The 26,297-nt window shown below is 43.8% G+C and overlaps 2 protein-coding genes across 8 annotated transcripts in view; one reads left to right on the plus strand and one right to left on the minus strand.

The window, feature by feature from the left end:
- Positions 1–8,573, minus strand: part of spata17 (spermatogenesis associated 17) — a 327,736-nt gene extending 319,163 nt beyond the window's left edge. The window contains exon 1 of one of the 2 annotated variants that reach the window (XM_069931278.1): positions 8,178–8,573. In XM_069931278.1, coding sequence (XP_069787379.1) covers positions 8,178–8,245 — 68 coding nt within the window. In that variant the 5' untranslated portion in view covers positions 8,246–8,573. The remainder of the gene's footprint in view (positions 1–8,177) is intronic. The other variant, XM_069931274.1, reaches the window with a different exon arrangement.
- gpatch2 (G patch domain containing 2) overlaps positions 8,359–26,297 on the plus strand; it is a 308,872-nt gene continuing 290,933 nt past the window's right edge. For 2 of the 6 annotated variants that reach the window (XM_069931268.1, XM_069931272.1), the window contains exon 1: positions 8,360–8,663. The gene's annotated coding sequence lies outside the window, so the exon portion shown is untranslated. Of the gene's footprint in view, positions 8,664–9,938; positions 10,095–17,328; positions 17,417–26,297 lie in introns of those variants that run through there. The other 4 variants (XM_069931270.1, XM_069931271.1, XM_069931273.1 and 1 more) reach the window with 4 other exon arrangements.

Here is a 26,297-nt window from a genome sequence, read left to right on the forward strand (position 1 = left end):
TCTCCAGCAATCCATAGCCTGGCAGATTCCCCAGCAATCCATAGCCTGGCAGATTTCCCAGCAATCCATAGCCTGGCAGATTTCCCAGCAATCCATAGCCTGGCAGATTCCCCAGCAATCCATAGCCTGGCAGATTCCCCAGCAATCCATAGCCTGGCAGATTCCCCAGCAATCCATAGCCTGGCAGATTCCCCAGCAATCCATAGCCTGGCAGATTTCCCAGCAATCCATAGCCTGGCAGATTTCCCAGCAATCCATAGCCTGGCAGATTCCCCAGCAATCCATAGCCTGGCAGATTTCCTAGCAATCCATAGCCTGGCAGATTTCCCAGCAATCCATAGCCTGGCAGATTCCCCAACAATCCATAGCCTGGCAGATTTCCCAGCAATCCATAGCCTGGCAGATTTCCCAGCAATCCATAGCCTGGCAGATTCCCCAGCAATCCATAGCCTGGCAGATTCCCCAGCAATCCATAGCCTGGCAGATTCCCCAGCAATCTATAGCCATATAAATAACCATATAACCACTTACAGCACATAACAGGCCAGTTCGGCCCTACTAGTCCATGCCATAGCAAATCCCCACCCTCCTAGTCCCACTGACCAGCACCCGGTCCATACCCCTCTAGTCCCCTCTTATCCATGTAACGATCCAGTCTTTCCTTAAATGTAACCAATGATCCCGCCTCGACCATGTCTGCCGGAAGCTCATTCCACATCCCCACCACCCTCTGCGTAAAGAAATTTCCCCTCATGTTTCCCTTATAATTTTCCCCCTTCAATCTTAAACCATGTCCTCTAGTTTGAATCTCCCCTTTCTTAATTGAAAAAGCCTATCCACATTTACTCTGTCTGTCCCTTTTAAAATCTTAAACACCTCTATCAAGTCCCCTCTCAATCGTCTACGCTCCAGAGAAAAAAGCCCCAGTCTGCACAATCTTTCCCCGTAACTCAGACCCTGAAATCCTGTCAACATTCTCGTGAACCTTCTCTGCACTCTCTCTATTTTGTTTATATCTTTCCTATAATTTGGTGACCAAAACTGTACACAGTACTCCAAATTTGGCCTCACCAATGCCTTGTACAATTTCATCATAACCTCCCTACTCTTGACTTCAATACTCCGATTTATGAAGGCCAACATTCCAAATGCCTTCTTCACCACACCATCTACCTGAGTATCAGCCTTGAAGGTACTATTTACCATAACTCCCAAATCCCTTTGTTGCTCTGCACTCCTCAATTGTCCACCATTCAATGTATATGACCTATTTAAATTTGCCTTTCCAAAATGTAGCACCTCACATTTATCTGTATTAAATTCCATCAGCCATTTCTCAGCCCACATCTCCAGCCTTCCTAAATCACCTTTTAATCTACGGTAATCTACCTCACTGTCCACAACACCACCAATCTTTGTGTCATCCGCAAACTTGCTTATCCAATTCTCCACCCCTACATCCAGATCGTTAATATATATAACAAATCATAGTGGACCCAGGACCGAACCCTGAGGATCTCCACTAGTCACTGGCCTCCAATTGGACAAACAATTTTCTACCACTACTCTCTGACACCTTCCATCCAACCACTGCTGAATCCATTTCACTACCTCCTTATTTATACCTAATGCCTCCACCTTTTTTCCTAATCTCCTGTGAGGAACTTTGTCAAAAGCTTTACTAAAGTCCAAATAGATAACATCCACAGCTTTCCCTTCATCAACCTTTTTTGTAAACCCCTCGAAGAACTCAATCAGGTTTGTCAAGCATGATCTACCCCTGACAAAACCATGCTGATTACTTCCTATCAATCCCTGTACCTCCAAAAATTTGTAAATAGCATCCCTCAGAACACTTTCCATCAACTTGCCCACCACAGACGTCAGACTTACAGGCCTATAATTCCCAGGTTTGCATTTGGACCCTTTCTTAAGCAGAGGAACCTGGCAGATTCCCCAGCAATCCATAGCCTGGCAGATTCCCCAGCAATCCATAGCCTGGCAGATTCCCCAGCAATCCATAGCCTGGCAGATTCCCCAGCAATCCATAGCCTGGCAGATTCCCCAGCAATCCATAGCCTGGCAGATTCCCCAGCAATCCATAGCCTGGCAGATTCCCCAGCAATCCATAGCCTGGCAGATTCCCCAGTAATCCATAGCCTGGCAGATTCCCCAGCAATCCATAGCCTGGCAGATTCCCCAGCAATCCATAGCCTGGCAGATTCCCCAGCAATCCATAGCCTGGCAGATTCCCCAGCCATCCATAGCCTGGCAGATTCCCCAGCAATCCATAGCCTGGCAGATTCCCCAGCAATCCATAGCCTGGCAGATTCCCCTGACAGCATTCTACATAAGCCCCCAACCATCGTGGGTTCCTCACCTCGAGTCCCTAGCAACCCACTGCATGCGTGTGTCTTTTACCAGCAGAGCCCCCTCACTGGTCCATCGCTATAGTCACCGTCTCATGGGTCCTCTGCTTGTCCTTCTCAGTCTGGGAATGCTCTCCAGTTTTCTGGTGCCCTACATCAATCCTCCACATCCCTGGAGTCCGCAACCACTCGTGGTTGCTGCTGATCTTGGGTGCCACCATTTTACGTGCAGTCCCCACGTGTCGCAGCATTTAAAAAACTACTGTCAGTTTCATTAACGGGCAAAGCCTGTGTGGAGCTGATGGCAGTTGACTGGGCAGTTGGTCCTCACGGGAGCACTTTATCTCTGCTGCTTGTTCTCCACGGGCCCACACCAGCAGAAGCACTGCCATTATACACACACATACAGATGAGAACTGGTCCAGAAAATTGTCGACGAACACGGCGACTGTGCGATCTTGGGTGTGTGACACTGGCCTTTGTCCCAGGTGACCTCCACAGGATGGAAAGATGAGGAACTCCAGGGGGAAAGCTAGCCAACACAAGGTCAGCGTTCCGATGATGTGGGGCTCTGTTGTCAGCACCAGGGCCCCAAATAAGCAGAGCCTGCGGTGCAGTAAAAGTCTTCAATTTCGACTCCTCATATGTGTTTTCCTTCCACACTTATTGTAGTGTGTACGCTACATTGGTGACCCTAACAGGTCCAACTGGAACTTGGACCTGAAGATGACAGATCAAGCGGAGCCAGTGACCATCCACGCGATCTTGCTCAGGATTCTGACGTTCTGGGTGTCACAGCCGCACATGTAATTTGAGCAGGCTGAGGCTCAATTCCAGCTTCACCACATCACCACCAACAACACCCATTTCTTCTACATTGTGAGTGCCCTCGATCAGGACACAGTGGCAAGGGTCGTAGATTTCCTATAGCAGTCTCCAGAGCAAGGCAAATACGCGGCCCTCAAAGGGCTACGGACCTGCACTTTCGGGCTTTCCCAGTGTGAACAAACCGCCCAATTGCTGCACATGGACAGTGCGTGGGACATGGCCCCGTCAGCCCTAATGAGCAAGATGCTCACCTTAACCAAGAGCCACAAGTCTTACTTGTTTCTCGAGCAGATCTTCCTGAACCAGCTGGCCAAAGATATTTGGCTCTTGCTCACAGACGAAGATTTCAGCAACCCTCGGAGGGGTCTCCGCATGAGTGGACGTGCTCTGGAGACCGAAGAAAGAAGCCAGTGTTGTGATAGATCACATCAGCAAGCCCCACGAACAGCCCCTGGTGAGATGAAGGCCAGCAGAGAGGCAAGTAAACAAACAGGCACAGCTATGCTATTACCACCAGCAATGAGGTACAGAGGACTGTCGATGCTGCCCACCCTATGGGTATTCGGGAAACACTCTGGCCAATCATTGTTGATGGCTATAGTGGTAGGCCCATGTGATAGCCACCTCCACGTCCGGAATTCAGTGTCAGGCAGGCGTTTCCTGGTCAACACTGGCAACAAGATAAGCTTCCTACCCCCTGCAGGCTTTGACAACCACTGGGCAAGCAAGGCCCAACAATGAGGGAAGCCAACAGCTCCTGCAATCATACATTTGGGACCTGCACCATCCCCTTCGTTTCAGCAACAGCTACTTTACATGGACCTTTACCCTCGGGGCAGTGGCGCAACCACTCCTGGGGGCCGACTTCCTTCAGGTCCACTGCTTGCTGGTCAACCTCAAAGGATAGCACTTGGTGCATGCCAGAACCTTTGGCCCTGCCTCTGGGGGACGCCGAGCTACCCGTCCCCCACCTGAACTCCATAACACTCTCAAACAATGAGTTCGCCCGCATTCTGGTGGAGTTCCCCTCGATAGTGGTTCTCCACAGCGGAGTCAAAGCACGGGGTGAGGCACCACATATAGACAGAGGGCCCCGCTGCTCCACACCAGGGCACCCCGACTCCCACCTGAGAAACTCAGCCTGGCAAAGGGGGAATTCAAAAAGATGGAGGAGCTGGGGATTGTGCAATGCTCTGACAGACTCTGGGCTATTCTCTTCCACATGATGCCCAAATCAGCAGGGTGTTGGAGACCATGCAGGACTACTGCCACCTCAACAAGGACATCACACCTGACAGATATCCCATACACCACATCCAAGTCTTTGCTACCAACCTGCATGGGGCATGGGTGTTTTCCAAGGTGGACCTTATCTGAGAGTACCACCAAATTCTAGTTCAACCCCAGGATGTTCCCAAGACTGAAATCGTAACCCCCTTTGGTTTGTTTGAATTTCTCCGCATGCCCTTCAGTCTAAAGAATGCAGCACAGACTTTCCAGTGACTGATGGACGCAGTGGGCTGGGACTTCCCACTTGCATTCATCTATTTGGACGATACCCTCTTTGCCAGCCACAGCTGCAAACACCATGCCGCCCACCTGACACTGCTGGGCACCCGACTGAGCGAGTTCAGGCTGACCATCAACCCTTCCAAGTGCCAGTTCGGTCTGGACGCCATCAACTTCCTGGGGCACAGGATTAACAGGCATAGGGTCTCATCTCTCCCAGAGAAGGTGGAGGCGATCTGATATTTCGCTAAGCCATGCACAGTGAAAGAACTGCAGGAATTAGCTGGTATTATCAACTTTTGCCACAGGTTCATACAGGCAGCAGCAGGCATCATGTACCTGTGACCAGCAAGGCAAAATACATTTCTTAGGATGAGGAGTCTCCAGGGCTAATGCAACCCTCCTGGTCCACGCCAATCGGAGGCATCTACCGCTCTAACTGTCAACGCCTCCAGTACAGCGGTAGGAGGCATGCTAGAACAACTCATCTACAGCCAGTGGCAACCCCTTGCCTTTTTCAGCAGGCACCTCTGCCTCCCAGAACTCAAATACAGTCCTTGCGACAGTGAGCTGTTAGTGCTGTACCTGGCAGTAAGACATTTGTAGCACTTTTCACAAGTCTGCAATTCAGGATATTCACTGTCCACAAGCCACTGACCTTTGCCTTCCATAAGGTATTGGACCTGTGCCTAGCCTGACAGCAGAGACATTTGCCCTATGTGTCTGAATTTACCATGGACATTCAACATATCGCAAGATAAAGCAAAGTGATGTCCAACGCTCTGTCATGCCCTGCGATCGAGTTGATAAACGCCCTGTCCAAGGGTTTGATTACGTGGCCCTCACCAAAGCACAGCAACAGGAACTTGAGATCCTTGCTTAAAGGACAGCCATCTCCAGTCTCAGAATGGAGGACGTCCTGGTCAGTCCAGGTATCCTGTGTGATGTTTCTACTGGCAGACCCCGCCCCATCGTCTCTGCTGCATGGAGACGCCAGGTTTTTGAGGCTATCTACAACTTGGTGCATCCAGCCATCCATCCCACAGTCAAAATGATGGTCAATAGGTTTGTCTGGCATGGCATCCGTAAACAGGTCAGCCATTGGGCCACAACCTGCACAAGCTATCAGACTTCCAAAGTGCAGGTTCAGACCAGAGCACCCACTCAAACTCTTGAGCTGGCACAGCACAGGTTCACCCACATGCACATCGATTTAGTGGGGCTGTTACCAGTTTTCCGTGAGGTGAGATACCTCTTGACCATGGTAGGCCGCTCCACAAGGTGTCAGGAAGTCATCCTGCTGGCTGACTTCACCACAGAAACCTGCACCTGGGCACTTGTTGACAGATGGATGTCCCAATTTAGGGTCCCGGAGCACCTCACTGCGGACAGGGGGGGGGGGCACAATTCACCTCTGGGCAACACTGGCTAACTTTGTGGGGATGCAGTTCCACCATACCACGGCACATCACCTACAAGCCAACGGGTTGGTGGAGTGCTTCCATAGGCACCTTAAGGCAGCCTTGATGGCCCAGTTCAAGGGTACCAACTGGGTGGACGAACTGCCTTGGGTCCTGCTGGGAATCCTTACCGCACCGAAGGAGGCCGTGAATGTCTTCCTGGCTGAGATGGTCTACAGCGTGCACAATAATCTTCTGGGAATTCCTGGCCCCTGATAAATGTTCGGAAGACCCTGCGGCAAACCTTGAGAGCCTGTGGTGGAAGCTGGGGTCCTTAGCCTCATAGCAAACCCCACTGCATGGCCAGTCCAAGCACAGCGTCCCGAATGATCTGAGGACTTGTTCATGAAAAGGGGTACACAAAAACCACCATTACAATGACCCTACGAGGGGCCCTACAAGGTAATTAGAGACGATGGTTCCACCTTCATCCTTGACATTGACAGTAAAGAGAAAACCTTTAGTTTTGACCATCTGAAATCGGCATTATCTGATCTTGCCCAGTCACCGGTTCTGGGGGCGGCGTACAAAAATGTAGCTGCTCGCGCACAGAAATGCAAACCAGCCCACAAAATAGTTGACAAACACTGTGACCTCACGGACCTTGGGGTAACACCAACTGTCATCACAGGTGACTTCCGCAGGGCGGGAAGATGGGGAACTTTGGTGGGAATGCTAGCCAATATGAGTTCGGTATTCCGATGATGTGAGGCTTTGATGGCAAAGCTGCCAGAGCAATAAGACCGACTCCTCATGTGTTTTCTTTCCACACTCATTGTAGCATGTACACTATACACACACCCCCAACCTATACACATACCTACGTGTGTGCGTGCATGTGTTTTGGGACAAGTGTTAACATCAACAATTTACTGTTAGGGGTATATTATATATAAATGTTTTAAAAGAGATAGATTGTGGGGGGTTTAAGTGTAGGTCACCACAAAAAGAGTAACACTTCACATCTCATTTAAAATGCAAGAGTTTGGCTGAAACCAATCATGCAGGCACCAGTGGCTTTGTAAAAGATAATGGGACTGTTTTGGAAGGAAGTGATGAAAAAGATCTTTCAAGGATTGGATTAGCCATGAAAGAGGTTCTGGTTTTTACAAGCAGAGAGAGAGAGGAAAAAAAAACAAATAGGATTTCTCAGAGAGAGAGAGAGAACACTGACTTCTGCAGTGGCTTTTGAAAGCTTGTTGGAAACCCAGTGTTGAAGACAGGTAGTGCATTCTGAGTTCATCCTGTTGAAAAACCCTTGTAGTCCTTACAAAAGGAAATGGTTGGCTAGATTTTCCTCCTAAAACAAGGGAAACAAGAAGAACTTTGTGGTGACCTGGAAGAAGAGGTGATCATTTGGGAAACCCAGCAAGTTTCTTCAGGAAATCAGTCCAACGAGCAACAAATCTCTCTTGGAAATCAACTAGAATCTTCCCGAGTGACAACCAGTTACCTTTAAGTACAAGAGCCAGGTGAAAATTCATAAACGTTAAAAACGTAAGAATTGCCTGAGACCTGTGAACTTGGAGGAGTGAGAAGTGAGATTGGACTGGGAGTCAAAGAACTTTCCCGAACATATATATTATGTACACATGCACTTAGAATTAGAAGGGGGGAGGGGGGAGTTAAGTTAATAGTAATAAGTTAAAGTTTAATCCCATTTTTCAAGAAAATCAAAAGCAACTTTGGTTTAAGTGAATTTCTATTGCTGCTGGGTTTTGGGGGTCCCCTGGGCTCCAAACGGCACCGAAGTCCATGACCATGCACTCCCCTACACTCCTTTGCCCGTTCTCCCATCCTGTCCAAGACAGGATGCTTCCTCTCCAGAATCAACATCCACTGACTCTCACTCTGGAGAGACTTTTTCGCGGTTCACAAAGTGAGTTAACAATCATTTATTTTCCAATTTCAGTTCAGAGAGAATGCCCATTGAAAGTAATCTATTCCCTTTCGGAATTCTTTTTTGAAAAAAAAGGAAAGCCCGGAGTTTACTTAGTCGCGACGAACCTACCAATTCCTGCGAAAGTATTCCTGCTCCAGCCCTGCCAGACGCCCTTGCAACCTGGCCAGCGTGGCCATCTTCCGCTTGTGGTTGTATCACGTTGTCATGGAGACTGGCGGGATGGCTGACATCAATCGGAAGCGCTTCACCCAGCGGCTCAACAGGGGAGAGCCCGGGCGGTGGGTGGGTAGGTAGGGGAGGAGAGAGAGAGACCCTCTGAGTTTCAACAGCGACAAACGATCACGCTTCAGACCGGGAGGCGCCGGGGGAAAGGGGGCTTTTAATGGTTCAGGCCAGCTTCCGGCTGGATTTCCCGTGCTCCCTTGCGCCGGCGGGGGCTGGTGATGCTGGTCGCGTGTCCGGGGCGGCGGCGGCGGCGCGGGGAGACCAGTTCAAAGTTGCTGCTGAAATAACATCAGTCACAGGACGTTTCCCTTTGATGTGCGTTATATAGCTCACGGACAGGGTGACTCTGCGTGATCTCAGTGGTGATTGGTAAGTAGATGCGGGGCTGAACGGAGAGTGATCAGCTGTGTAGTTTGTCTTCCGCGTGTGGGTCCAGGGAGCACGGGTCGGGCCAGGCCAGGCCGGGTCGGGTCGGGTCGGGCCGGGCCGGGTCGGTTCTCCCCGCTGACCCATCCCTTCTCTCAAAAGCTCCGAAAAGGAAACACAATTTCATTTGTTTCAAAAATGTGATCTTTAAAAACAACATTGAATTCATTCCCTGGGGCCATGCGTTACTTCATATTGTTTAGGTGCCCATGTTGATACTTTAAATAATAAACGAACCCTTGACAATTTCCTGCATTTTTTTTCATCCTTCATCATTGTTTCCAAAATGGTCATCCTATGACTTTTCATATAATTGTATTACCTTGCAGTGACTTTTCTGACAGAATGGCTAACTCGGCAATTGAGGGGTGATGGCGATAGCTCGTCAGTTCCCTAGCTTTGAATATCATTGGCTTACCCTCCAGTTCTGGGATTTCAGACAGGGCATTCTGGCAACCAAAGATTGTCCCACGTGTTTGGCTGGTTGGTGGGGAATTGAATGTCTCCAACCAAAATGTTTTTTTTTTAATTCTCCCAATTTCTGTTTGCCATATTTTCCTCTTATTAGAGAGCTACCCTCTGCCCTCTCATTGTTTGGGTAACACTCTCACACACACACTCTCACACACACACTCTCACACACACACTCTCACACACACACTCTCACACACACTCTCACACACACACTCTCACACACACACTCTCACACACACACTCTCACACACACACTCTCACACACACACTCTCTCACACACACTCTCTCACACACACTCTCTCACACACACTCTCTCACACACACTCTCTCTCACACACTCTCTCACACACACTCTCTCACACACACTCTCACACACACTCTCTCTCACACACTCTCTCACACACACTCTCTCACACACACTCTCTCACACACACTCTCTCACACACACTCTCTCTCACACACACTCTCTCTCACACACACTCTCTCTCACACACACTCTCTCTCACACACACCCTCTCTCACACACACCCTCTCTCACACACACCCTCTCACACACACTCTCTCTCACACACACTCTCTCTCACACACACTCTCTCTCACACACACTCTCTCTCACACACAATCTCTCTCACACACACTCTCTCTCACACACACTCTCTCTCACACACACTCTCTCTCACACACACTCTCTCACTCAGTCTCATGTACTGCATACCGTGTTCACATTGTGGTCTTATTTACAGTGTTAAACGATGCAATACACAGAAATGCTAGATAAACTCAGTAGATCGTGCAGCTAAAAATGTTGGACAACTTCTTCAGGGTGAGGCACGAGCTGCTGAATAACTCAGTTGTGACGTATTTTGTGTTCCCTGGAGCATTAGTGAACATTTGACAAGGTATGAGTTTGTGGTCCATTTTGGATAGTACTACCCTGTAAATTTAATATTTTCATTGAATTTTCATACGTGACAATAGACATAGGGGAAGATATAGGCTATTCAGCCCATCTAATCTGCCCATGTATTGTTCAATCATGTGCTGATTAATTTTTCCCACTTAGCCCCACTGCTTGGCCTTCTCTCCATAACCTTTGATGCCATGACCAATCAAGAACCTATCAATCTCTACCTGAAATGCACCCATTGATTTGCCCTTCACAACCACCTGTGGCAATAAATTCCACAGATACATCACTCTCTCGAAAAAAAAATCTCCACATCTTTAAGCCCTTCAATCCTGAAGTTGGGCAATTCTTGTCCTAGACTCTCCCTTCATGGGAAACAAACTGTCTACATCTACTCTGTTGATGCCTTTCAAAATTTGAAATGTTTCAATGAGATCCCTCCCACATTCTCCAAAATTCCAATGAGCCAAATATTCCTCATATGATAACCCTTCCATTCCTGGCATCATCCTTGCGAACCTCCTCTGAAGTCTCTCTCATGTCAGCACATTCTTTCTTAAATGAAGATCCCAAAACTGCTCACAATACTCCAAGTGAGGTTTCACTAGTGTCTATGGAGCCACAACATCACTTGCCTTCTCTTGTATCCTTTTGAAATGAATGCCAGCATTATTTTGGCCTTCTTCACCACCAACTTAAACTGCAAGTTTTCAGGATATCCTTCAAGGACTCTCAGGTTCTTTTGTATCTGGGAATTTTCTCCTAATTTAGAAAATGGTATGCTCATTTATTTCTTCTTTCAAAGTGCATGACATTCATTTGCCATTTCTCTTTCTATTCTCCTAATCTGTCTAAGTCTTTCTGCAGCCTCCCTGTTTCCTCAACACTACCTGCTAGTCCATCTATGCTTGTATCATCTGTAAACTTGGCCACGAAGCCATTAATTCCATATCATTGATATACAACATAAAAAGAAGTGGCCTCAACCCCGACCCCTGTGTAACATCACTAGAAACTGGCAACATACATATGATGTCTGTATTCTGACACTTGTAACTTCATATTGATATGCAACAAAGTACTATACATCCCTTTCCAATCTGGGCAATATTTCAACTATTTGGTTTGGAATAAATATTTGCTTGGAATGTTTTAGAATACAGAGTGTGCCAAGACATTTGATAATTGATGTGTCTGCCCATGTGTGAATTGTGTGGTATTGGAGAAAGGTATGGATAAAGTTTATTTGTTGTGGAACTCAGAGAATGGTTGTAGCATTTCTGTCCTTGAGAGAGAAGGTGATGAGGATACTTGATAGTTTTGTGTTGCTTTGGTTTTTTTATATTTTATAATTTAGAGGGTACTTCTGGATTTTATGCATGTTCTTGGTAGTGTTGTGAGCCCAAAGGACCCCCAAAACCCAGCAGCAATAGACGTTCACCAAGACAAGTGATTTTTAAAGCTAAAGTTATTTTTAATGAACTTCAAACGTAAAAATAGAATCAAAGTTTAATTTAACTCTATACTTCTACTTAACTTTACTCAATACTAAACCAAATTAACCCCCTTCTAATTCTTAGCACATTATATGCAATGTGTGTGTAAATTCAAGAAAAGTTCTTTGGTTCACAGTTCAATCTCACTTCTTCTTCCAAGTTCTCTGGTTGCAGGCAACCACTGTGCACAGAATTTAACATGTGTAAAGTTCACCAGGCTTTGGTTCTTGAAAGGTAAATGTTTACTGCTCAGGAAGGTTCTTATAGGGTTTGCGGAGAGATTTGTTGTTCCAGGATTTCCACAACTGAGGTACCACGATTAGTCACCTCAATGTCTCACTGATGAAACTTGCCCCATCAGGATTTTCCAGATGGTAACCTCTTTCTTTCAGGTTATGACAGAGTTACTTCTGTTCCTCTTATTCCAAGAGAAACATCAGACAGATAGCACTTCAAGCCATCCACTGCTTTTGGAACTTTTCATCAGTTCTTCCTGGATTGCACTGTGTCTCACACACACACCAGCTGAGAGGGCTTCTCTTCTCTTTCTCTCTCCAACTGGTTTCCAGAAAGTCCATGTGACTCACTTGCAAAACCCCCAACCTTCTCCAACAAACAATAGGAGTTCTTTCTTCTGCTCCCATCTGTTGTTAGATCAACAAAACCCAGGTGTCACCTTTCTGTGCACTCTGTCAAAACCCTTGAAAAGAGCTTTCAACAGCCAGAGTGTCTCTCCAGTCCATTCGTTTTATGATATCAGTTCAATTAACACCTACTTGAAGGTGCTTACATTCTCCAGAGATCTTCAGTATTTCTTCAGTCTTTCAAATATCTGTTTTAAAATATGTGTACATATGTAACCTACTCTAAATCTTATAAATTCCCCAAAATATTATAGTCATTACACCTTTCTTTAAAGGAATTTTAATTCTGAGTTAAAATTCAGTAATAACTAAACTGTCTTTAAAATCACTAAAAATATAGCAATTGATGATATATATGTATAATAAAGTAACAATTTTGAGAGCATTTTATACATGATCAATTTTAACATCTTGATAAACAATCCGCAGTAATATTATTTGAGCCTCTGATATGAATAATTTGCAGATTATATTCTTGTAATATCAAGCTCCAGTTTAACAATTCTATTCTTGTTCTTCATTTTATTCAAAAACACCAAAGGATTGTGGTCAGGAAATACCATTATTGGTTCTTGAGATGTACTGAAATACACATCAAAATTCTGCAGAGATAACATTATAGACAATAGTTCTTTCTCAATAGTAGAATAGTTCCTTTGATGAACATTGAATTTCTTTGAAAAGTAGGCAACTGGATGGTCAATTTCATTGTTTTATTTACTTGTGAAAGGTGCTATACATTCTTCAGAGATCTTCAGTCTTTCAAATAAGATCTGTTTTAAAATATGTGTATGTATGTAACCTACTCTAAATCTTACAAGTTTGCCAAAATATTATAGTCATTACAGTAGAATAAAGATTTTGAACAAATAATTGTTAGCTTTTGCTTCAAATTCATTCACTAAACCAAGAGGAGAAAAGTGTAGGTTTAAAGTCTCAAATTTGTCTTTTGCTTATTGTGGCTCTCATATTTTTTGAGATAGATACAGGTACGTGCCGCTTAACGTCCAACCGCATGTACTGTACGTCCGTCGTTCGTGGTACCATAAGAAGTCCTGATTGGAGAACAGGATATAGCAGACGTAACGACGTACACAAAAAATGCCCGCAAGCAGCACGTGTATCTCATGTCTTTTATATACAAATGCTTATGTATGTAGGTACTGTACTTTCTTTGGCTCACAAATGCAGCAAACCATGCTAGTGATAACAGCAGCAAGAGGCAAAGGAGAGGTATCAATGTGGAAGTGAAGCAAAAGGTTATTAAACAGCACAAAAGTGGAAAAAACAATAAATGCTATTACTTGTGATTTAGGCACATCACACTTGATAATCACGACGATCCTCAAAAACAGAAAAAGTTCTCCAAGCTGTTGAAAGCCACAAGGCTAACAAAAATGCCAGAGGGACCTATATCAGATCTGGAGAAATTGCTAATGACGTGGATTGAGGACCAAACACACTCTCAGCATGAGTGCTAAGGCACGAAGCTTGTTCCAGATGCTTAAAGTAAAAGCAGGACCAGACTACGATATTGAGTTTCGCGCTGGTTCTGGGTAGTTCAGCACTTCAAACATTATTCGCTGCAAAATGTGAAAGTGAGTTGTGAGTCTGTGAATGCTGATGCGAAGTCAGTAGAAAAATTTGTTGAAACTTTAGATAAATTAATTGTAGAGGGAGATTATTTGCTCCAGCAATTTTTTTTAATATGGATGAAACCTCCTTATTCTGGAAACAAATGCTTGAAAGAACCTTCCTCCATAAGGAGGCTTTAATACTTTTCAAGACAGAGTGACAGTGTTGTTAGGAGGGAATCTTACTGGCTACAAGTTGAAACCCTATCTTATTTGGCATAGTGAAAACCCCAGGGCTTTCAAGAACATTAACAAACACACTATACCGTTTATTACAGGAGCAATAAAAACTCCTGGATGAAACAAATCCTGTTTCAGGATGCCCTTCTTGATTACTATGCCAGTGTAATGGAGAAGTCCTACTTGGAAGACATAGCTTTCAAGATTTTGCTAATTGTACACCATGCTCCAGAACATCCCCCTTTCATTGGTGACCTCCATCAAAGTGGTGTTCCTCCCACCAAACACCACCTCTTTAATCCAGCCAATGAACCAGGGGATATTGCAGCATTCAAGGCCTTTGCTCAGACTGTTGCTGCAGCTGAAGACACTGGCAAGATACTGATGCAGTTCTGGAAGGAGTACAACATTTTCCACTGCATAGAGAACCTTGCTGAGATGATGTGGCCAAAGAGTGCATGAATGGCATATGGAAAAATATTACTGAAGTGGTATGTGCATGACTAAAGGATTTTAAAAAGATGATGAGATTGCAAGGATAAAAAAACAACCTGATCCTAGACATGGATGAAGAATTCCTAGAGGTGGTTCCTGAGGAACTAACAAATGAAGAATTGCTGGAGCTAGACCAAGAGCGAATAGCTGAAGAACAGGTAAGGGAAAAAAATAACTGCAGAAGGAGAAGAAGAACAGGTGCAGAAGAAGTTCACTGCTAAGGGATTAGCCAAATTTTTTGCAGACATTAACAGCTTGCTGAAGAGATGGACCCAAACACAACTCTTTTCACTAGGCACTTTCAGGTGGCCAAAATACCCCAATATAAAGCCGCATATTATGTCCATATGCGGCTTTCGGGAGGCCACTTGAAAGAGCAGGAGGCGCATGTGAGGCAAACTTTGTAACCCTCCTCTGGAAAGGATAATCGCCAGAGCACTGAGGTCCCCCCCGGCACATAAATGCAGCCGCCTGAAAGCAGCTGCTCAGGGGATGACAGTGAGCTGATGAGTGCCTGACAGCTCCCCTCCCAGCAGCCCCTGCCCCCCGGCGTGGGACGTCAGGGCAGGGACAGCCGCGTGGTCTGTCAGTGGGCTATTAGGAGAGAGTGGGGTAGCGGGATCAGTGTGGGGTCATCCCGCATGGGCCGTCACCGTGCTGACAGCCCGTGCCGGCTGCCCTTCAGTGTGGGGACTTGCATCGGGCTGTTGGGAGAGAGAGGGGCAGCGGGATCAATGTGGGGACATACCGCGCTGGCCGTCACCGTGCTGATAGTCATTACAGTAGAATAAAGATTTTGAACAAATAAATCTTAGAGACAGCCAGTCATCCCAAACCTGACAGCCTGAAGGGGCAGGAGCCGGTGTGCGCTCAGAGGCGCATCCGGTGCAGCTGTCCCTTCGGTGCCCAGCGCTGTGCTTTTAGCACTGCCACCTGAACGGCCATTCAAAGGGCCGCTTCTGCAGGCACATTCTTAGCAAAGAATGCACCTGAAGAAGCCTAGTGATAGAGAGGAATGAGTGTGCAGTGTTTGCTGCATATAAAACTAGGCAAGCAACAATGGATATATTCCTGAAGAATCCAACACCTCCCCAAGAAGTGCATCAGTTGGGTCCTTCAGACATTACAGAATGACAGTTCATCAATGGAGGTTATTCGACCTCAAATTTTTGCAGTGGAACACTATGAGGAAGTTGAGAACAGTGATGTGGATGATTCTTATCCTCTTTGTTAAATTGTGTGTGATATTGGCTAAGGAAGTGTTTAGATAAAAGTTTAAAAAGTGAAAAAAGGAAATTAAATAGTTTAATTTAATACAAGTTCAGTAACCCATATAGATTTGCTAAGTATATACAGTAATATCTTTTGGCTTGGCTTCGCAGACGAAGATTTATGGAGGGGGTAAAAAGTCCACGTCAGCTGCAGGCTCGTTTGTGGCTGACAAGTCCGATGCGGGACAGGCAGACACGATTGCAGCGGTTGCAGGGGAAAATTGGTTGGTTGGGGTTGGGTGTTGGGTTTTCCTCCTTTGCCTTTTGTCAGTGAGGTGGGCTCTGCGGTCTTCTTCAAAGGAGGTTGCTGCCCGCCAAACTGTGAGGCGCCAAGATGCACGGTTTGAGGCGTTATCAGCCCACTGGCGGTGGTCAATGTGGCAGGCACCAAGAGATTTCTTTAGGCAGTCCTTGTACCTTTTCTTTGGTGCACCTCTGTCACGGTGGCCAGTGGAGAGCTCGCCATATAACACGATCTTGGGAAGGCGATGGTCCCCCATTCTGGAGACGTGACCCATCCAGCGCAGCTGGATCTTCAGCAGCGTGGACTCGATGCTGTCGACCTCTGCCATCTCGAGTACTTCGACGTTAGGGATGTAAGCGCTCCAATGGATGTTGAGGATGGAGCGGAGACAACGCTGGTGGAAGCGTTCTAGGAGCCGTAGGTGGTGCCGGTAGAGGACCCATGATTCGGAGCCGAACAGGAGTGTGGGTATGATAACGGCTCTGTATACGCTTATCTTTGTGAGGTTTTTCAGTTGGTTGTTTTTCCAGACTCATACAGTAATATAATGTTCACATAACATCCACATCGTTCAATGTCCACACTGCACAATTCCAATTTCACAGAATGTAGCATAGATGTTAGGCTGCGCAGACTTGTTTATAAAGATGTGTAGATGGATGACTTGGCATTTTCAGTGGTTTGTGAAATAAGGTATGTTACAAGATCAAAGAAGGGGTAAAGATGAACAATTACTTTATTAACAAAAAATTCACCTTCAATCTTTAATTAAAAATCTCCCCTTTTATAACAATTCCCACTGGTTACTATGCAAATCTCTATAACAGTGTAAAACTAATAAATTCCCCAGCCTAAATATAACATATGTAATTAAAGTCGAAGTTATATTTCCAACCAGCCCACAGAAAAACTTAGACACATAAAACTTCGATCTCAACTGAAGCCAAGATCATAAACAAAATTCAGTTTGTTTGATAAACTGAAGCCAAAAGATCTTTGTGTGTGAGAGAGAGAGAGAGAGAGCACAAAATTTGAAGTTGTCTTGTGTTGCTTGCAGAGAGAGGAACCACTAGCTTGGTCCGAATCCTTCTGGCTGCCTTCGGAATGTTCATCCTTTTTGAAATCCTAACATTCTAAACTGTCCTCCAGACCATGACTCATGCTCTGGGCCGTCTTCCACTCCACAGCACCCCCAGTGGTGGTTTGTCGTCCAAGTCCAGAAATTGTTAGATCATTTTCTGCACGTTCAGTCCGTCTCCCACTCTCTCAGCAGTCCACCTTCACCTTGGCTCTCTCAAGCAAACTGTCACTTTTTAACATAAAACCACACAACACAGAACTCTGTAACAGGTAATATAACTAACTGAATACACAGTAGAGGTAATGATTTGTATGCTTTTGAGTGAACTAACTCACGTCATTATTTTATCTCCCAGATATAACTTTCAATGTCTCATTGATATTGTGGTTTTCTTATTTTTAATATATCTGCTAACACTGAAAGATGGAAAGGTTTGTGTGCTCCCTATTTTGTGGTGTGATTGAAAAGAAAGGTAGAAAAGATGAAAGAGAATTTTTTGGTATTACTCAATAAGATTAAACTACTATTATTGGGTTGGTCACCCTTATCTATTACAATGATGGGCCATATTAATTCAATTAAAATGAATGTTTTACATAAATTTCTGTATCTCTTTCAAGCATTACTAATTTTTATTCCCAAATCTTTTTTCAGTTCACTAGATTTGGTTATTTCTACCTACATATGGCAGGGGAAGAAACCACATATAAACAAAGCCCATCTTCAAAAGACTACAAGGGATGGGGGATTATCACTTTTAGATTTTACTAATGGACGATTATTACATTTGGGTCAATCAGTGAATCACCCCTTCTGGGTCAAAATGGAACTGCAGATCTCCAAAAAAACTGTAGCAATTTTAGGATCCCTTTTTACCATTTTCCTTCTTGACATTGACACATAATTCATTCATGAGAAGTAGGTTGAGAATATGGGTTCAATTTAGGAAATTCTTTGGTCTTAATGGTTTTTCCTTCATTAGCCCTATTAGAGATAGCCATCTTTTTCAGCTGTCCTTGATGGACGCAGGCTTCAAGGAATGGCATAGATTAGGCATCCAAAGTTTTAACAGTCTGTTCATTCAAGAGAATTTTGCCTTTTTTGAACAATTATCAGCCAGATTTAATCTTTCCAACAGATATTTTTTAGTTTTTTACAAATTAGACATTTTGACCAGTCTAAGCTTTCTGATTTCCTGCAAATTTCAAATACTAATATTCTTGATCTATTTTTTAGCTTAAGGTTTTATTTTCATGGTTGATTAATTTATAGTAATTTATTGGATTTAAAATCGATCTCTATAGCTGGGATCAAGAGCGATTGTGAACAAGATTTGAACATAACATTTTCAGATGAAGATTGGTACTCTACTCTCAGCTTGATTAATGATTCCTCAAGGCATTGCTTGCCCCATTTTAAGGTGGTACACAGAATTTGTATGTCCAAACTTAAATTATCTTGTTTTTATGCAGATATTGATCCACTGTGTGAGAAATTTAAAATTTTTGAAGCTTCTCTGATCCATATGTTTTTGGAGTGCCCAAATTTAGAGAGATTCTGAAAATACATTTTCCAAACTTTATCAACAATTCTTAAGATTAATTTAGAACCTCTCCATTAATTGCTCTGTTTGATTTTTCTCGTGACCCAGATAAACCTAGGTCTGCATCTAAGGAAAAGTTTTAACTTTTACCACGTTGATAGCCAGACGAGCAATCTTACTGAAATAGAAAGATTCATTACTTGTGCAGAGTGGTTATATGATGTAATATCCTATTTAAGTTTGGATAAAATTATATATAATATTAAAGATATAAAGTTTCAATTTATACAATTGTGGGGACCATACTTAGAATTTTTTTTATAATTATAAAAATTAAGAATTATTGTCTGCACTGGAGATTCACTGCCTGATGTCTGGGGTCACCATTGGATTCACATTTTCATTTTAATTTTTTAATATAAGGTAACCTTGATTGAGGAAGAGGGTAGATTAGATGTGGTTTTTAGGTTTTTTTCTCCACTTCTTTATTTGGCTTAACCCACAAATGGGTTTAGCATGGTATTATAAATCAATTAAAATTATTGTTTCTTCTATGTATTAAGGAATTCTTGATTTAATTTCATCTTCCTTTTTTTGTTTGCTTATATGTATACAAATGATTTGTTTTGTGCTTTTCTAAAACTCCATGTAAGCTTGTATGTTAAACTCAATAAAAATCTTTTTAAAAAGAAAAGATGGGTGCTGTTGTACATGGGTGACCACTTTTCACGATATTGAATGCATGTTCATCCTGTCACCCAATGTCACCAAAACCATTGACTTCAAGAAGGGAAAACTAAAGATGTACGATCTAGTGATCATTGGGGGATCAGTGGTGGAGAGGGTGAGCAAATTAAGTTCTTGGGAGTCACTATCTTGGAGGAAACGTGAATGAAGTACATCAGTGCCTCAACTTCCACAGGAGTTTGCGTAGGTTTGTTGTGACGTCGAAAACACTGATAAATTTCTACAAATGTGTTGTGTGGAAAGTGTGCTGATGTGTGTAGACCACTACTCCTGAGTGGAAAGTCCTGCAAAAATTAGTGGACATTGCTCAGGACATCAAAAGCAAAACCCTCCCCACCATCAACAATGTCTATAGAGAATGCTGCTGTCAGAGAGCAGCAGCAATCATCAAGAATCCACACTATCCCACCATTAGGAAAGAGGCATAGGTATCATAAGACTCAAACAACAGGTTCAGGAACAGGTGCTACTCCTCCACCACCAGGCTCCTCAACAACAAACTCATTTAAGGATTACTTTTGCACTTTATTAATTTGTTTTTCTCTATATTGCCCACCATATTAATGAATTATGCTTGAATTTACTTTGAAATCCTCTTTTCAATATCTGGATAGGGCTGATACTTTTTAAAAAAAATTATGTTCATTTCAAAACCGCTCAACTTGAACTTGCCATGTTCAGAATGTACAGAATTCTGCATCCAACCACGCTTTCTGGTTAGCACTGGATGTGAAGCATTTGATCTCACTGACATCCTCAGTGCACTTGCAGATGCAGCCAGTCACTGAGTTTGTGTACTCCTCAATGATTACATGTCTGTTGTAGGTTGTGGACTTCCTAAAGCAGCTTCAGTTCGTGGTCTCAAAGCAGTCCTTTAGTGCTGCTATTATCCACTCCCCCCCCACCCCCCCATCTCCCCCCACCCCTCCCCATCCCGCATCCATGTTCTGATCTCCCTGCGATATGGCCTAGTTTATTTTACCAGCAGTGTGTATGCTGGCATTAGCAGAATAGATATGTGATCTGAGTAACTGAGTTGGGTGGGCAAAGGGCATCTTTTTATGCACCAGGGACATGAGTGTTCACCTGATCCAGGGTGTTCTCTCCACAGTAATAAAAATTAAATTATCACAATAAATCAAGGTAGCAAAAGAGGTAAATATCAAAGGAAATAAATAAATCAATCTTCACAGCTGGGGTTCATGAAAGAAAAAAAGATAACATTTCAATAATACTGACAGATCTTTTCATGGACCTAGAATAGTTTATAGTTAGGTTTAGGGTAGTACAGGAAGATGCCAGACCCTGATACCTGTTGCAAAACTGTTCTTGAAGCTAGAGGTGTTGGATTTTGCTTCTGTATTTTCTGCCTGAAAGTATCAGCAAAAAAGAGGTGACTAGAGTGATGAGGATCTTTCATAAGGCTGTCTTCTTGAGGCAATGTCTTCAGTAGAGAAGAGGGAGCAGTGCTGGTAATGGAATTTGCTTGGTTTGCCACTTTCAGCCCTTGGTAATCCTGGCACTAGAGTTTCCAGTCCAGGTGCAACCAATCAAGATATTTTCAACACGCCTGTGGAAGTTTGATAAAGAGTATTTGACAACTTGTCAAATTTCCTTAAACATCTTGGATAGTAGAGACATTGGTGTGCCTTCTTCACAGTTACTTTATATGTGGACTCTCAAGAAAGTTGCTCTGAGAAAGTTGCAGCACAGGCAGACATTCTGTCGGGCTTGTAAAGAAATCCTGCAATCAGACCAGAGCAGTCCCAAGCAAGGAACAGCAGACGAGAGGTAGGAGCGAGCCCAGAGGCAGATGGTGCTTCCACCACCGGAGATGAGGCATCGAGGCCTGCCAATGCCAGTCCCCCTGCGAGTTCTAGGGAAACGACAAGCCCAGCCGTTGTTGATGGCCATGACAGCTGGCCACTAAGAGCACCTCCTCTATGTCTGAGACCTCCTGTCCGGCAGATGCTTCCTGGTGGATACAGGAGCAGAGGTCAGTGTGGTACCCCCGATGGTTGGACACTAGGCGCAGGCTAGTGGGACCCATATTGAGGGCTGCTAACAACAGCAGTATATGGACCTATGGCACTCGTAGGGCCGAGCTGCAGTTTGGGGGCAGTCACTTCTCGTGGGAGTTCACACTGGCCACAGTGGAACAACCACTCCTCGGAGTGGATTTCCTGCGAGCCAACAGCCTCCAAGTGGTCCTTAAGGGTAAGTGACTCATCCACACCAAGACATACCAGACCATCGCACTGAGGGGTGCTTGGTTTCCAGCAATGCGCCTTAGAGAATGAGTTCTCTAAGGTACTAGCGGGATTCCTGGCAATCCTTTCCCCTCAGTTCACAGTGAAGATGCCTCAACATGGCATCAGACATCACATCCTGACCAAGGGCCTACCGCCTCACGCAAGGGTGAAATGACTTCCCCTGGAGAAACTCCGACTGGCCAAGGAAGAGTTCCACAAGCTTGAGGAGTTGGGTGTTATTCACGGTCAGACAGTCCATGGGCCTCGCCCTGCACATGGTGCCTAAAGCAACTGGGGGCTGGAGACCATGTGGCAACTATCGCCGGTTCAATGAAGCCACCACCCCAGAGCGTTACACTGTGCCACACATCCAGAATTTTGTGGCAAACCTGCACGGGGCAACAATATTCTCAAAAGTGGACCTCGTGCAAGGATATCACCAGATCGCAGTGCATTGTGATGACATCCCAAAGACGGCCATCATCACTCCATTTGGGCTGTTCGAGTTCCTGAGGATGCCATTCGGGCTCAAAAAATGTGGCACAGACATTCCAGCGACTGATGGACACCATGGGCTGAGCCTGGACGGCACTTTCGTCTACCTCGACGATATCCTCGTGGCAAGTAGAACATGACATGAACACCTTCAGCATCTCCGAAATCTCTGTAGTCGTCTGCAGGAGTTTGGCCTCACCATCAACCTGGCCAAATGCCAGTTTGGCCTGAACATCATCGACTTCCTGGGCCACAGGATTACAAAGGATGGGAGCACATCACTGCCAGACAAGGTAGAGGCCATCCACAGCTTCCCGAAGCCCAGTACAACCAAAAGTCTGCAGGAGTTTGTGGGGATGATAAACCCTTATCGCAGGTTTATCCCAGTAAATCCGCACGTGCGTTTGTGGAAACCCAAGAAGCCCTGGCCAAAGCAACACTCCTGACCCACCCCAGATCAGATGCACCCACAGCTCTCACAGTCGATGCCTCAGGAACAGCGATTGGTGAAGTCCTGGGGCAGCAGATAGAAGGAAATTGGTACCCACTAGCTTTCTTCAGTAAACATCTGCAGCCCCCTGAACTAAAGTGCTTTCGATAGAGAGCTGCTGCTGTGGTACTTAGCCATCCGCCACTTCCAGTACTTTCTTCTTTTTAATATTTTTTTTTTATTTTTTACACTATGAACCATATCAACCAAAATATGTACAAATTTACACAGTGGTCTTTTCTCCTTTTTTTCCCCTTTCCCTCCCTCCCCTCTACCCACCCCCCTCCAAACCCATAAATATTCAACATATACAATACAATAAAACCATAAAACAATATCTTCACACAAAGGAAAATAAACAAGAAAAATGCTTCATCTATTTACACACTGAATCTAGTCGTTTTGTCTTCTTATCATTTTCATTCTCATTTTAGCAGATGGAGGTTGTAGGCAGGCTCTCTCTGATACACTCCCAATTTTGTTCAAACATTGTGATTTTATTTTTTTAATTATATGTTATTTTTCCAATGGAATACATTTATTCATTTCCATGTAGCATTGTTATATACTCATGCTCTCTTCCATTTTCCAAGTTGACATAATACATTTTTTTTGCTATCGCTAAGGCTATCATAATGAATTTTTTTTGCACTTTATCCAATTTGACTCCAAATTCTTTACTTCTTATGTTACTTAAAATAAATATTTTTTTTTGGTATGTTTTTTTTGTAATTTTATTTAGTATCTGATTTAATTCTTCCCAAAACGTATTCACTTTCGTACATGCCCAAGTTGTATGTAATGTTTTTTCCCATTTCCTTCTTGCAGCAAAAACATCTATCTGATAATGTTGAATTCCATTTTTTTTTTAAATTTTTGAGGAGTAATGTATACCCTGTGTAAGCAATTATACTATATCATGTGTAACCTTGTGTTTATTCTATTCTTCATAGTTCCAGAACATAACTTTTCCCATATTTCATTTTTTATCTTTATGTTAAGATCCTTTTCCCACTTCTGCTTAGGTTTATAGTTTATTTCCTTTTTAGTTCCAGAACATAACTTTTCCCATATTTCATTTTTTATCTTTATGTTAAGATCCTTTTCCCACTTCTGCTTAGGTTTATAGTTTATTTCATTTTCCTTATCTTGCAGCTTAATGTACATGTTCGTTATAAATCTTTTAATTATCATTGTGTCTGTAATCACATATTCAAAGCTGCTTCCTTCAGGTAATCTCAAGCTGTTTCCCAATTTATCCTTTAAGTAAGCTTTCAATTGATGATATGCAAACATTGTTCCATGAGTTATTCCATATTTATACTTCAACTGTTCAAATGTTAATAAATTATTTCCAAAAAAACAATTTTCTATTCTTTTGATTCCTTTTCTCTCCCATTCTCAAAAGGAAAGGTTGTCTATTGTAAAAGGGATTAGCAGATTTTGCGTCAATAATAATTTTGGTATTTGGTAATTCGTTTTTTTCCTTTCTAAGTGGATCTTCTTCCATGTATTAAGTAAATGAGTTTTTATATTGCACCAGATTTTGATCCCATTTATAAAGTATATGTTCTGGTACCTTCTCCCCTATTTTATCTGAACTATTATTTTGAATTTACCTTTGATAAATTTTCCATTGCTGATTGTTCGTTAGTACTAATGAGGATCTATTAGTCTGTAACACATTGGAAACCTTGACAAACCTACGGATGTGTCATGGGAAGACAGCTGACCAGCTGCATCATGGCCTGATATGGGGCACCAATATCTTTGAACAGAATGCCCTACAAAAGGTAGTGGATGCACCCTAGTACCGTACATCATAGGCAAAAATTCCCACCATTGAGAACATCTAGATGAGGAGAAATCTATCCAAGGTGAACCCACACAAGGCGACAAGACCAGACAACATACCTGGTTGGGTATTGAAGGATTGCACAGACCAATTCATGGACATCTTCACAGACATCTTCAACACCTCACTGCAGCAGTCCATCATTCCTGCAGGGTTTAAGACAGCCACCATCATCCCAGTACCCAAGAAGGCGACAATAATAGACCTCAGTGACTACCGCCCTATAGCATTGTCCTCCACCATTATGAAATGCTTCGAGTGTCTGGTGATGGAATGCATCAAATCACACCTCCCAGAGGTGCTGAATCTATTTCAATTTGACTATAGAAGAAACTGTTGCACAGACAATGCTATAATCTTGTGGCTTCATTCTGTCCTGACCCATCTGGAAAATAATACTCCATATGTTATACTGCTGTTCATTGACTTCAACTCAATGTTTAATATGATCATTCCCCAAAGGCTGAAGGAGAATCTGTCCTTGATGGGACTCAACACCCCTCTCTGTATCTGAATCCTAGACTTCCTAATGGAAACACCACAGTCTATCTGGGTTAGTAGCAGAATATTGAGCACCGTTATGCTGAGCACTGGTGCACCCCAGGGCTATGTGCTCAGCTTGCTCCTGTTCATGGTACTGACCCATGACTGCATTGCCAAATTCAGCTCCAACAGTGTTAACAAGTTTGCAGATGACACCACAGTAGTTGGTGTCATTGTTGTGTCATACACAACAATGAGTCTCACTGTAGTGAAGAGGTGAAAAATCTTGTAAAATGGTGCAAGAGTAACCAGAGTCTCAATGTGGACAAGACAAAGGAGATAATCGTGGACTTAATGAGGTCCATGAACTGCCACCCTCCACGACATATCAACAATTCTGTCATAGGGAGAGTGGAGTGTTGTATATGCACTCACACAGTTAAGACTCGGAGATGTGATGCTTTCTCATCCTTTACTTCGACTAGACCAGGGTTCCCAACCTTTTACTTTCCACTCACATACCAATTTAAGTATTCCCTATGCCATAAGTGATCTGTGATTAATAAGAGATTGCTTAAGGTGGTGTGTGGTTAGAAAGAAAAAGTTTGAAAACCACTGTTTTAATCATTCCAAATTGATTCGTTATGTGCACAGTTTCATAATTCCAAAGGAAATGGGCCAATGACAATTTTTCTCAAGCAAAATATTTCAGTAATAATTGGGTCTAGAGCAGTGATTCTCAACCTTCCCTTCCTACTCACATACCATCTTAAGCAATCACTTACTAATCACAGAACACTTATCGCATAGGGAATACTTAAAGTGGTATTTGAGTGGAAAGTAAAAGATAGGGAATCACTGTACTAGACTAACATGGCTATTGACACACAGGGTTATATATGGAAGGGTGACATCATGAGTGGGTGTCATGATGTCCAGCAGAGGGCAGGCTTATACCCAACACTCTTTCCCTTCCCCCCACCCCGTGCTGACTGGACCCCTTTGAACTAATAAGATTACTTCAGACCCAGGACTATGTGAGAATTAGAATACATCTCATGAGTAATTATAATTATAAAAGGGAAAGTATTTAATAATAATCAGAGAGCATAGTCCTTACAGCATTCAGGTGGTCTTCTTTCTCTTTTGGACCACCTCGACATGGTTTGCTGTGCAGGTCTTTGCTCAGGACCCGTAGATAGACGGGTTGGTTGTTGAGTCAGCGGCAACTGCCTGCCTTCACTGACCTTTGGTGGCTACTGCCCATCTTCACTGCCCTCCTGGC

Source organism: Narcine bancroftii, chromosome 4 (assembly GCF_036971445.1).
Source record: "Narcine bancroftii isolate sNarBan1 chromosome 4, sNarBan1.hap1, whole genome shotgun sequence".
In the NCBI taxonomy this organism is placed as follows: domain Eukaryota; kingdom Metazoa; phylum Chordata; class Chondrichthyes; order Torpediniformes; family Narcinidae; genus Narcine; species Narcine bancroftii.